General features: G+C 48.8%; 1 protein-coding gene across 2 annotated transcripts in view; it reads right to left on the bottom strand.

The window, feature by feature from the left end:
- The window catches only part of LOC137520734 (cytochrome P450 4A12A-like), a 51,285-nt gene extending 47,281 nt beyond the window's left edge, over positions 1-4,004 (bottom strand). Inside the window, exon 1 of one of the 2 annotated variants that reach the window (XM_068239032.1) lies at positions 3,771-4,004. In XM_068239032.1, the coding sequence (XP_068095133.1) occupies positions 3,771-3,965 (195 nt within the window). In that variant the 5' untranslated portion in view covers positions 3,966-4,004. The remainder of the gene's footprint in view (positions 1-3,770) is intronic. The other variant, XM_068239033.1, reaches the window with a different exon arrangement.
- Between the last annotated feature and the right edge of the window lie 8,678 nt (positions 4,005-12,682).

Raw genomic sequence — 12,682 nt, 5'->3', positions numbered from 1 at the left:
GGCGGGTTCACAGAACAGGTATGCAGTGGCAGGTTCACTGAACACAACAGGTATGCAGTGGCGGGTTCACTGAACAGGTATACAGTGGCGGGTCCACTGAACAGAACAGGTATGCAGTGGCGGGTTCACTAAACAGAAAAGGTATACAGTGGCGGGTTCACTAAACAGAACAGGTATACAGTGGCGGGTTCACAGAACAGGTATGCAGTGTCAGGTTCACTGAACACAACAGGTATGCAGTGGCGGGTTCACTGAACAGGTATACAGTGGCGGGTCCACTGAACAGAACAGGTATGCAGTGGCGGGTTCACTAAACAGAACAGGTATACAGTGGCGGGTTCACTAAACAGAACAGGTATACAGTGGCGGGTTCACAGAACAGGTATGCAGTGGCAGGTTCACTGAACACAACAGGTATGCAGTGGCGGGTTCACTGAACAGGTATACAGTGGCGGGTCCACTGAACAGAACAGGTATGCAGTGGCGGGTTCACTGAACAGGTATACAGTGGCGGGTCCACTGAACAGAACAGGTATGCAGTGGCGGGTTCACTGAACAGGTATGCAGTGGTGGGTTCACAGAACAGGTATGCAGTGGTGGGTTCACAGCACAGGTATGCAGTGGTGGGTTCACTGAACAGGTATACAGTGGCGGGTCCACTGAACAGAACAGGTATGCAGTGGCGGGTTCACTGAACAGGTATACAGTGGCGGGTCCACTGAACAGAACAGGTATGCAGTGGCGGGTTCACTGAACAGGTATGCAGTGGTGGGTTCACAGAACAGGTATGCAGTGGTGGGTTCACAGCACAGGTATGCAGTGGTGGGTTCAATGAACAGGTATACAGTGGCGGGTCCACTGAACAGAACAGGTATGCAGTGGCAGGTTCACTGAACAGGTATGCAGTGGTGGGTTCACAGCACAGGTATGCAGTGGTGGGTTCACAGCACAGGTATGCAGTGGTGGGTTCACAGCACAGGTATGCAGTGGTGGGTTCACAGCACAGGTATGCAGTGGTGGGTTCACAGCACAGGTATGCAGTGGTGGGTTCACAGAACAGGTATGCAGCCAGGCAGGAACAAGTTAAGCCTAACTAATCTTTCCCTGAGAGACAGTCTGCAGCAGCTCGCCCTACTCTCACTAACGCAGGCAGCACACGAGTGACCGTAATGGCCGCCGCTGCCTGCCTTATATAAGGGGGGGGTGGGGCTCCAGGGGCTAGTGTAGCCTAATTGGCTACACTGGGCCTGCTGACTGTGATGTAGAGGGTCAAAGTTGACCCTCCATGTGCATTATGGGGCGAACCGAACTTCCGCAAAGGTTCGCCTGCGGGACGCGAACGCGAACCACTGAAGTTCGCATGGAACAGTTCGCAGGCGAACCGTTCGGCCCAACTCTACTCGGGGCTTCCTCCAGCCCCTTGCAGCTGATCTATCCCACGCCGCAGCTCCACTCTCTGCCGCTGGCTCTCGGACCCAACGACGCCTTGCCACTCGCTAGGCTGTCCTCTACTGCGCCTGCGCAAGCGCTGCTGTCGATCAAATCCACGTTGTCCAAAGTGTACTGCGCAGGCCACGTGGACTTGATTGACAGAAGTGCTCGCGCAGGCGCAGTAGAGGACAGCCTGGCGAAGTCGTCCTCAGCACCGGGAGACAACGGCTGAGAGTGGATCTGCAGCGTGGGACAGATCAGCTGCTAGGGGATGGAGGAAGCCCCAGGTAAGTAGATTTCATTTTTTTTTAATAGCTCGGACCTTCCCTTTAAAACTCGAAGTGCAGTGTGTGGCAATGGTCGATCCCCCTCTGAACAGATGTTGATCAGAGTGTTTGGCAAGATTAAAACATACCTGAAGGGACATGTGACATGCGATAATAAGGTTTTAGAGCAGGGAAGTAGCATGGAGATGCTTGTGCACAGAGCAAAAAGACGGGAGCTAGCCTAGAAGAGGGAGTCCAGCAGGAAATCTCATAGGGAATCCATCCAATCACAGCACTCTCTACAGCAGGAAGCTGCAATCAGTATGGGCATAGTTTACTAAAACGTATCGAAAATCTAATAGGGACATTTCACTAACGTGATTGGGTGGACGGCACCCTCTCTAACTGCTGGGTTACAGATAGGTTGTAGTAAACTACGCCCACATTATTCCAACAATCAGAACTAAAGCTTGAAAAATGGGGGAGAAACCGAGAGCCCAATATGGTGCAGTATGTTAATATGGAGAGATCTGTTGTTAATAAATGTGATGATTATACTCACAAGGACGGGTCGCCACAAAGGCAACCACTGGATGGGCCGGCGGGGAGAATTGTAACCTGACCCCGCTCAGGTTTAAAAAGTCACTCTCTGTAGATAGGAGAAAATGGGGATACACCCCTCCACCAAGGGTGGACTAGATAATATTGAAATACGATAACAGAGGCGCCAAGTAGAATAAAATTAGTTAAAATTGTTAAAAAGGGGGAAGTGGGTGGACTCACGTCCCTTCTGAAAAAAAGGCCGGACAATGGACAGGTTACTTACAGTCTAAAGTAACATTTATTAGTAACTCCAAAGGTGCAACACGTTTTACGGGTAACAGTCCCGCTTCTTCAGGCAAACGATTTTTGGAGGGTGCTGGGGAAGGGAAACAAAAGGAAAAAAAAGGGGATTGCCAGAGGAACGCAAATACCAGGCACACGAAGGTGCATCACAAGTCTACAGCAATAAAATGTGCAATTATGCATTAATGTGCACTGTCACTTTATTCATGCTACTTGCAAACGTTCTCAGTCTGTTTTGTATGCATATCTTGCTGTTAAATGCATAATTGCACATTTTATTGCTGTAGACTTGTGGTGCACCTTCGGGGTGCCTGGTATTTGCGTTCCTCTGGCAATCCCCTTTTTTCCCTTTTGTTTCCCTTCCCCAGCACCCTCCAAAAATCGTTTGCCTGAAGAAGCGGGACTGTTACCCGTGAAACGCGTTGCACTTTTGGAGTTACTAATAAATGTTACTTTAGACTGTAAGTAACCTGTCCATTGTCCGGACTTTTTTTCAGAAGGGAGGTGAGTCCACCCACTTCCCCCTTTTTAACAATTTTAACGAATTTTATTCTACTTGGCGCCTCTGTTATCGTATTTCAGCAATCACAACGCTTCTTGCTGTAGAGGCTGCTGTGATGGGAGAACTGTTCCCTATGAGGTTTCCTGCTGGATCCCCTAAGCAAGACTAGCGCCAGGTTTTCTGCTGGGTCCCGTCTAGTAGAGACCAAAAGCCATGCATGGGCAAGGGAAGTAAGGGAGAAGTGACTGAGCCAGACAGAATACTTGTGCAGTTTGGTGGGGGTTTGTAGGTTCATGGAGTCTAGGGTAAAGTGCCAGGACATGTGTGCCTATAGGCTCCTGTGATGTAAATCCGAGCCTGGTATGGGCCGTACTTCACACCTGCTGCACAGTGGGACCATGCTAGTATGGCGGGGAGGGGGAGAAGTTCGGGGGAGCGCAGCTTGTGAGCAACTTTAATGTTGAATATTGTTTTGTGGGTCCCAGTGCAGCAAAAGATAGACATAGGAAGATCAGGGAGGCCTCTCTGGACCATCCAGACTATTCCCTCTACCGAACTATTTACCTTTTAGTTACAGTATACTTTATCGTACGTACCTCTCACTCTATCAATGATCATAACATGATCAGGTTGTGCTTGGAGACAGTATTAGAACATTGCACCATTGCATTGTCGGATGGCAGGTGTATACTGAAGCGCCGCCGTGTGACAAAGATCAACCTTACCTCTCGAGCATTGCCAAACAGCCAGTGACACAGAGGACCTGGGAAGGGCTTGAATGCTGCCTCCAGACTTCGCCATCGCAGGAACAGCTGAGTGGCTTTATACAGCAGGACCAGCACACATAGCCTGGCCCCCCAATAGCACAGATCTGTGACATGCAGTGACAAGACAGAGGAAAGCATAGCAGATAAACCCATGTTCAGATCTCCCAGCTGCAATGGGGAAGGAGGCAGCTGCTTGGCTTGCTGGTGTGCTGCAGCTCTGGCCTATCAGATGTAGCTGGAGGCTGGGGATGAATGGCCAGGGCTGGGACTGAGCACATTCTTTGTCTCACAGTGGAGGAGGCTGGAGGAGTGACTGTTGCTCAGGAGGCAGGGGCCAGAAACGGAGAATGAATAATAGCCATTTCTCATGCTCACTGTGATCACACACTGTAATCCCTCAGATCAAGTTCCACGCTGCAATTCAACCTGTACCTAAATACTTAAAACTGTTGGGCATAAAATACAAAATCAATTCTTTATTTTTATCTGGTAAACAAGTAATACGGATACTAACCAGGCAATCCAAGAGTTAAAATCACTATTACTTTTCTTGTTGATGAATAATAATACCCCAGTTTACCTGACTCTTATTTGGTACACAAAAAGGAAGTTGCAGGGCATGCTGGGTTGTCCTTTTTTCCCTTCTCTAGTAGAGAAGTAGAAGTAGAGAAGCAAAAGATGACAACCCAGCATGCAGTGGCGGCTCCAGCTTCAGGTTTTTGGGGAGGCTCAAAGGGGGCACAAGGGCTGGCAGGTGGGGCTTACAGGGGGGAATCTGCGGCGCGCGAAGCGTGCCGCGGCGATAAAATGGGCGTGGTCATGACATCATGTGGGTGGGGCTAACTGTAATGTAAATGCACCAGCTAATGTAGTTACATTAAAAAAAATATGAAGTACATGCACATCAGCTTTTCACCAGTAAATGCGCATAAGAGACAGCTTTTCACCAGTTAATGCTCATAACGACAGACAACGTTATCCCAGTAAATGCACATAAGTGACAGCGTTACCCCAGTAAATGCACATAAGAGACAGCTTTTCACCAGTTAATGCTCATAATGACAGACAGCGTTACCCCAGTAAATGCACATAGGAGACAGCTTTTCACCAGTTAATGCTCATAATGACAGACAGCGTTTCCCCAGTAAATGCACGTAAGACAGCATTACCCCAGTAAATGCACGTAAGACAGCGTTACCCCAGTAAATGCACATAAAGTTCTCTACCAAATAGAAAACCAGTATGTCTACATGTGCTTAATTAATTTTAATTATAACTTGCAAAATTGTCATACAAAAAGTGATTCACAAACTTGTTTAAAACATCCTAAAAACAACATGTCTGGCACATGGACTACTTAAGCATTATTCCCACTGTCATTGTGAGGACCTAAGACCGCATTTGCCGCCCAGCCAAAGCCTATGCATGCCAATCGGCCGATAAACATAAAGTTCTAACTGGTCAGGAGGGTGGGGGGACTATTTGCAGAGGCTGGGAGGGGAGCTCCATCATTCCCTCACCTCAGCGTACGGGAGGTCCTTTTATGCACAGCGCCGAGCGGGAGATACAGCTATAGTCTCCGGGCTGAAGCAGACTGACACTAGAGCTCCAGCCGCCTGGTCCACTCCTGTCTCCTCCTCAGCAATACAGCTCTGCACTACTTCCTGATTCAGTGCGTGCAGAGCGGTATTGCTGAGGAGGAGACAGAAGTGGGCCAGGCGGCTGAAGCTCTAGTGTCTGCTTCAGCCCGGAAACTATAGCTGTATCTCCCGAACGGCGCCGTGCGTAAAAGTACCCCCCCCCCCCGTTATCATTCCCTGAGGTGAGAGAATGATGAATGTCTCGCCCCACGCTAGAGTCGGCCTTTAATTCAGGGGGGGCTTTCCGAGGGGCTTACAGTTTCTCTGCTGGGGCTTCAGCCCCGGCAAGCCCCAGTGTAGCGCCGCCACTGCCAGCATGCCCTGCAACTTCCTTTTTGTGTACCAAAGTTTGTGTGTACCAAATAAGAGTCAGGTAAACTGGGGAATGATCATTCATCAACAAGAAAAGTAATGGAGATTTTAACTTTTAGATTGCCTGGTTAGCATCCTAATTACTTGTTGTGAGAAAACGTGGAAAAGCCGCCGCGTGTGCTCAGAACAAGGCGGCTGATTCCGTGTCCAACGCGGCGATTTGCAAGCGTGGGCCTACATCTGATAGTATGGCTAGACGCGGAGAAACCGCCGCATGCTTTGATAGCAGTGCGGCTGGTTCCGCGTCCAGCGCGGCGGGTGGTTCACAACACATGTCTGGTGTGGCTGGGACTGATAGTCCACACAGGTTCAGAAGGACGCGCGCGCGCGCTGAGAGGCAGAACTTTTATGACAGCCAGAAGCGAGTCAGCTGACCAAGCCGGTCAGCTGACGTTGCAACCAGTTCCCATTGGTCCAGCACTTCGGGGAGGCGCTGGATAGTGCTGTACTATATATACTGGGTGCTGGTCATTCACTGGTTGTCTGCCGTTGCGATCACTACGTGGTAGCACTCAGACCCTTTGTCAGTATCTGTATTACAATTCTGTTATACTTCAGACTAGTTCCAGGGTGTTGATGATCAAGGACCTCACACCCAAGCCTAGGAATCTGTAATACCATTCTGTTATACCTCAGACTAGTTCCAGGGTGTTGATGATCAAGGACCTCACACCTAAGTCTAGGGACTTGTGTTACCATTCTGTTATATATATATATATCAGACTAGTTCCAGGGTGTTGATTATCACGGAGCTTACACCCAAGACTAGGCATTGTTTATTATCTGTTATGACTTTATGTTTTCCTGACCACTCTTCTGATCACTGATTCGGTACCTCGCTATATCTGATACTCTGTTGCCAAACCTTGCGTGCCTTAAGATTACCGAATCAGTCTCCTGTCTTTGTACTTTGTCTGTCCGTGTGTTGCCAACCTGGCTTGTCCGACCTCGAGAACTATCTTCTCACTGAGATAGTTCACAGATCAGTCAGTGACATCCTGCCTTTGGTGTCACGCACGTTCTGGCCCTTCCTACCCCTAGCCTGGCTCCTCCCTGCGGGAGAGTCCCAGGTTACTGGAAGGTACTTGTTCTCCAGGACAGTATTACCTGCTGCCCTGATACCTGTTCCCCAGGTATTCTCCTCAAAGTATTACTGTTGCACCAAACACTCATATTACTCAGGTATCCAGAGGTTAGTGATATATCTGATTATCGGTGATACTGCAGATTATCAATAATCAGGTATATATCTGCATTTTTAGTGATACTGCAGATCACCAATAATCAGATTCTCTCTGTGTTACACCGATCGTTACAGAACAGCAGACCAAACACAAATGGACGCACTCAGACGTCTGGGCACACTTACCACTTCGGTGGATAACATCAACCAAGTGCTGGGTAGCCACCAGACGTTAATAGATGCCCTGTCTGGATCCGTACAAACCCTCCAGATGGCTGTGGATGAAGTGCGATCCCCTCCTAGCACAGACATACGTATGCCTGTACCCGAAAGATTTTCTGGTCACAGATCTGACTTCCGAAATTTTAGAAGTAGAGTGTTATCATACTGTGAGTTAAGACCTAAGTCCTCAGGCACTATGGCCCAAAGGGTTACATTTATCAAAACTTTGTTATCTGGCGATTCCCAGACCTGGGCGTACAGTCTTCCCATTGGTCACCCGGCCCTGGCCTCTGTAGAAGAATTTTTTAAAGCTATGGCTGTAATTTACGACGACCCAGACATTGCCTCGACTTCTGAGCGGAAGCTCAAACTTTTGCGTCAAGGCAAGGGTCCGGTTGAAGATTATGCTGCTGAATTTAGGAGATGGTCGGTATCGGCCAGGTGGGATACTTTTGCCCTGTTAGATTGTTTTTTATCAGGGTTGTCTGACGAGGTCTCTGATCTTATGTTAAGTCAGCCTGAACCCAAATCCATCGATGAGGCCATTTCATCGGCCATCAGGATAGATCGCCGGCTGCGCTATCAGAGGCAGACCCGGGGTAAAAACCACGTGAGAATGGTGTCCCATGCTGTGCCTCCAGTAACTCCACTTCTCCCCGCGTCACCTCCCCCTGAGCCAATGCAGATTGGTCGGTCTAAGTTGTCTCAGTTGGAGCGGAAATGCAGAATATCAGAGCAGCTTTGTTTGTATTGTGCAGAGGAGGGTCATAGAGTGCAGAATTGCCCTAAGAAATCGGGAAACGCTACTGCCTAGGTGTAGTTGGGGGTAATACCCTAGGCGTACAATTTTTACCGCTAGATGAAAAACGTTTGCTTCTTCCTTGTACTATTTCGTGGGAAGATAGGTCAGAAGTCACTGAAGCCTTCATTGACTCAGGTTCAGCGGCTAATTTTATGGATTACGAATTTGCTAAGAAATTGGGAATTCCGCTCATCCCGGTTAAACCACCGATTCAAGTTACTGCAGTGGATGATTCCCCTCTGCAGGGTAACAGTCCTCTGTCACAGACTCCAGAGGTGGGAATCACTATTGGGGTGTTGCATAGAGAAGATTTGCATTTTTTTGTGCTACGTATGACAACCTCCACGATCATCCTTGGCATGCCATGGTTACAACTTCACTCACCTCAGATTAATTGGGCTACTGGTCAGCTAACAACTAACAAGCTGGTCTTCCCATTGCTTTCATCATTGTTTAGCGAAGGTAACCTTGGGTGAGACCAAGATTCACGTGGAGGGATTGCCAGATCAGTATTCTGAATTTGCGGACGTGTTTTGTCCTAAGTCAGCCGGTAAACTTCCTCCACACCGCCCTTTCGATTGTCCTATCGATCTCCGGTCTGGTTGTATGCCCCCTAGAGGTCATCTCTACAATTTATCTGGGCCTAAGAAGTTGGCCATGCAGGAATATATCCGTGAAAACTTAGCTAAAGGGTTCATTCGCCCTTCCCGGTCGCCTGCTGGAGCAGGTTTCTTTTTTGTAAAGAAAAAAGATGGAGGCCTTCGGCCATGCATTGATAAAATCTCAGTAAAAAATCGCTATCCATTACCTTTGATAGACGATTTATTTTCTCAGGTCACCAATGCTAAGATTTTTTGAAAATTGGATTTGCGGGGTGCATACAACCTGGTGCGGATCAGAAAGGGCGATGAGTGGAAGACGGCCTTTAACACACCAGATGGGCATTACGAGTACCTGGTGATGCCCTTCGGGTTGTGTAACGCCCCGGCCGTCTTTCAGGAACTCATTAATGAGGTGTTCAGAGAGGTTTTGGGCAAATTTGTCCTTGTATATCTGAACGATATACTAATCTTCTCAGATAATCTCTCAGAACATAGGGATCATGTCAGGTTTTTGCTGCACAAGCTAAGACAAAACATGTTATATGCCAAATTGGAGAAATGCATTTTTGAGGTAACATCTGTCGCCTTTCTGGGGTACATAATTTCTACCTCGGGTCTTTCTATGGACCCTGCCAAAGTCTCTGCTGTTTTGGAGTGGCCTCAGCCAGTGGGACTGAAGGCTCTCCAGAGATGTTTAGGGTTCGCTAATTACTATAGAAGGTTCATAAAGGGGTACTCCACAGTCATCGCACCCCTCACCAGCCTTACTAAGAAAGGGGCAGATACTAACCACTGGTCCCCCGAAGCTCATGCTGCTTTCTCCACCCTGAAGGAATTGTTTTGCACTGCACCCATTTTGAGACACGTAGACATCACCTATCCCTTTATTGTGGAGGTAGATGCCTCAGAGGTTGGGGTAGGGGCTGTGCTGTCTCAGCGTTCTGGGTTGCAGGGAATGTTACACCCATGTGCCTATTTTTCCCGTAGATTTTCACCCGCAGAGAAAAACTACGATATAGGCAACAGGGAGCTCCTGGCCATTAAATTGGCCTTTGAAAAATGGCGTCATTGGCTAGAAGGAGCAGAACATACGATTACAGTTTACACTGATCACAAAAATTTGGAATACATCAAGGGGGCTAAGAGATTGAGTCCCCGACAGGCTCGGTGGTCACTTTTTTTCTCAAGATTCAGATTTATAATTACATATACCCCGGGTAGTAAAAACATTAAAGCAGATGCTTTATCCAGATGTTTTGAACCAGAGACAGCAAACCCCTTAGACCTAGAGACTATTCTCCCACAGAAAGTGGTTTTGGCAGCCACAGAGACCTGGAGGAGCTGGACTGAAACTTTAAGTCCCTTCCAGCAGGATGTCCCTGAAGGAAAGCCTGAAGGGGTCATGTTTGTACCATTGCCATTTTGCCTCCAGATATTGCAGATGTTCCATTCCCACAAAAATGCTGGACATCCTGGTGCCACCAGAACACAGGACCTTGTTGCTAGGTGTGCATGGTGGCCTTCATTGGCAACTGACTGCAAGGAGTATGTGAGAGAATGTGCAGTGTGTGCAAGAAGTAAACCCTCCCGTCAGGCACCTGTGGGAACATTGCAGCCTTTACCCACCCCGAGTGAACCATGGACCCATTTGTCCATGGATTTTGTGGGTGAACTCCCGAAGTCTGAGGGCATGTCGGTCATTTGGGTGGTAGTCGACAGATTCAGTAAAATGGCCCATTTCGTGCCCCTGAAAGGACTCCCCTCCGCTCAGGAATTGGCCGATCTCTTCATCCTGCATATCTTCCGGCTACATGGCATTCCGGAAAATATAGTGTCAGATCGGGGAGTCCAATTTGTTTCTAAATTTTGGAGGGCATTCTGTCATCAGTTGGGCATGGAACTGTCATTTTCGTCAGGCTACCACCCACAGACCAATGGTCAGACCGAGAGAATAAATCAATCTCTGGAACAGTTTCTAAGGTGTTATGTTGCGGATGCACAAAATGATTGGGTCAAGTTCTTGCCGTTTGCAGAATTTGCACACAATAATTTGAAAAGCTCTTCTTCTGGATTCTCTCCATTCTAGGTGGTAACAGGAAGGTTGCCTAGGTTCTCCCCATTGCCAGTAGCTTCTACTCCGTTTCCAGCTTTGGAGGCTTGGCAAAAGTCATTTAAGAACATTTGGGGAATTGTGAAAAAGAATTTAGAGAAGGCTTTTCAGAGTCAGAAAGAACAAGCTGACAAGAAACGTTCCATAGAGTGGAAGTTCCGGCCAGGAGACTTGGTCTGGGTGTCCACTCGTCATTTGGCTTTGAAACAGCCTTCACCCAAGTGGGACCCACTGACCCAGATTTGTGGGTCCTTTCCCAGTAACCAGGGAAATCAACAATGTTACTTATACCATTGACCTTCCTGCCAGCATGCGTGGTGTGAGATCGTTTCATGTATCCCTGCTTAAGCCAGCAGTGCATATCGATTCCACTCCTCCTCCCCCTGTGATGGTGGATGACCAACCTGAGTATGAAGTGGAAAAGATTTTAGACTCACGTATTGTACAGAACTCAGTGCAGTATTTAGTTCACTGGAAGGGTTATGGCATTGAGGAAAGAACATGGGTACCTGATTGCCGCATGCATGAATTAAAGAGGGAGTTCCACGCCCTACATCCTGAAAAGCTGGGTAGGAGCTGTCCGGAGTCCACTCCTCAGGGGGGGGGGTACTGTGAGAAAACGCGGAAAAGCCGCCGCGTGTGCTCAGAACAAGGCGGATGATTCCGCGTCCAACGCGGCGGTTTGCAAGCGTGGGCCTACATCTGATAGTATGGCTAGACGCGGAGAAACCGCCGCATGCTTTCCGGCGGGTGGTTCACAACACATATCTGGTGTGGCTGGGACTGATAGTCCACACAGGTTCAGAGGGACGCGCGCGCGCGCTGAGAGGCAGAACTTTTATGACAGCCAGAAGCGAGTCAGCTGACCAAGCCGGTCAGCTGACGTTGCAACCAGTTCCCATTGGTCCAGCACTTAGGGGAGGCGCTGGATAGCGCTGTACTATATATACTGGGTGCTGGTCATTCACTGGTTGTCTGCCGTTGCGATCACTACGTGGTAGCACTCAGACCTTTTGTCAGTATCTATATTACCATTCTGTTATACTTCAGACTAGTTCCAGGGTGTTGATGACCAAGGACCTCACACCTAAGTCTAGGGACTTGTGTTACCATTCTGTTATATATATATATATATATATATATATATATATATATATATATATATATATATATATATCAGACTAGTTCCAGGGTGTTGATTATCATGGAGCTTACACCCATGACTAGGCATTGTTTATTATCTGTTATGACTTTCTGCTTTCCTGACCACTCTTCTGATCATTGATTCGGTACCTCGCTATATCTGATACTCTGTTGCCAAACCTTGCGTGCCTTAAGATTACCGAATCAGTCTCCTGTCTTTGTACTTTGTCTGTCCGTGTGTTGCCAACCTGGCTTGTCCGACCTCGAGAACTATCTTCTCACTGAGATAGTTCACAGATCAGTCAGTGACATCCTGCCTTTGGTGTCACGCACGTTCTGGCCCTTCCTACCCCTAGCCTGGCTCCTCCCTGCGGGAGAGTCCCAGGTTACTGGAAGGTACTTGTTCTCCAGGACAGTATTGCCTGCTGCCCTGATACCTGTTCCCCGGGTATTCTCCTCAAAGTATTACTGTTGCACCAAACACCGGCGCACCTACCGGGGATGCGACCCCCTCAGCCGCAGGGGGGCCCGGGGCTGCTCTGGGGCCCGCTCACTGTGCGCGGGGGGAGCGCTGCTTTGGTCCCCCCAGCAAGGTGCTCAACTGGCGCCAGTTCATTCCCCGCAGCCCCGCTCCAGCAGCCTGCATAGTCTCCGGCAGGCAGAGCAGGGCTACGGCAAGATGGCTGCCGAAGAAGCCCTGCACTGGAGACTATTTGTGTCTCCAGTACAGGGCTTCGGGAGCCATCTTGCCGTAGCCCTGCACAGTGCCTGTCAGCGCGGGAGATGTGCTGCAGTG

Source organism: Hyperolius riggenbachi, chromosome 6 (assembly GCF_040937935.1).
Source record: "Hyperolius riggenbachi isolate aHypRig1 chromosome 6, aHypRig1.pri, whole genome shotgun sequence".
Taxonomy (NCBI): Eukaryota; Metazoa; Chordata; class Amphibia; order Anura; family Hyperoliidae; genus Hyperolius; species Hyperolius riggenbachi.
Note: the sequence above shows the minus strand (reverse complement) of the source record. Positions and strands in the feature narration are given on the sequence as shown.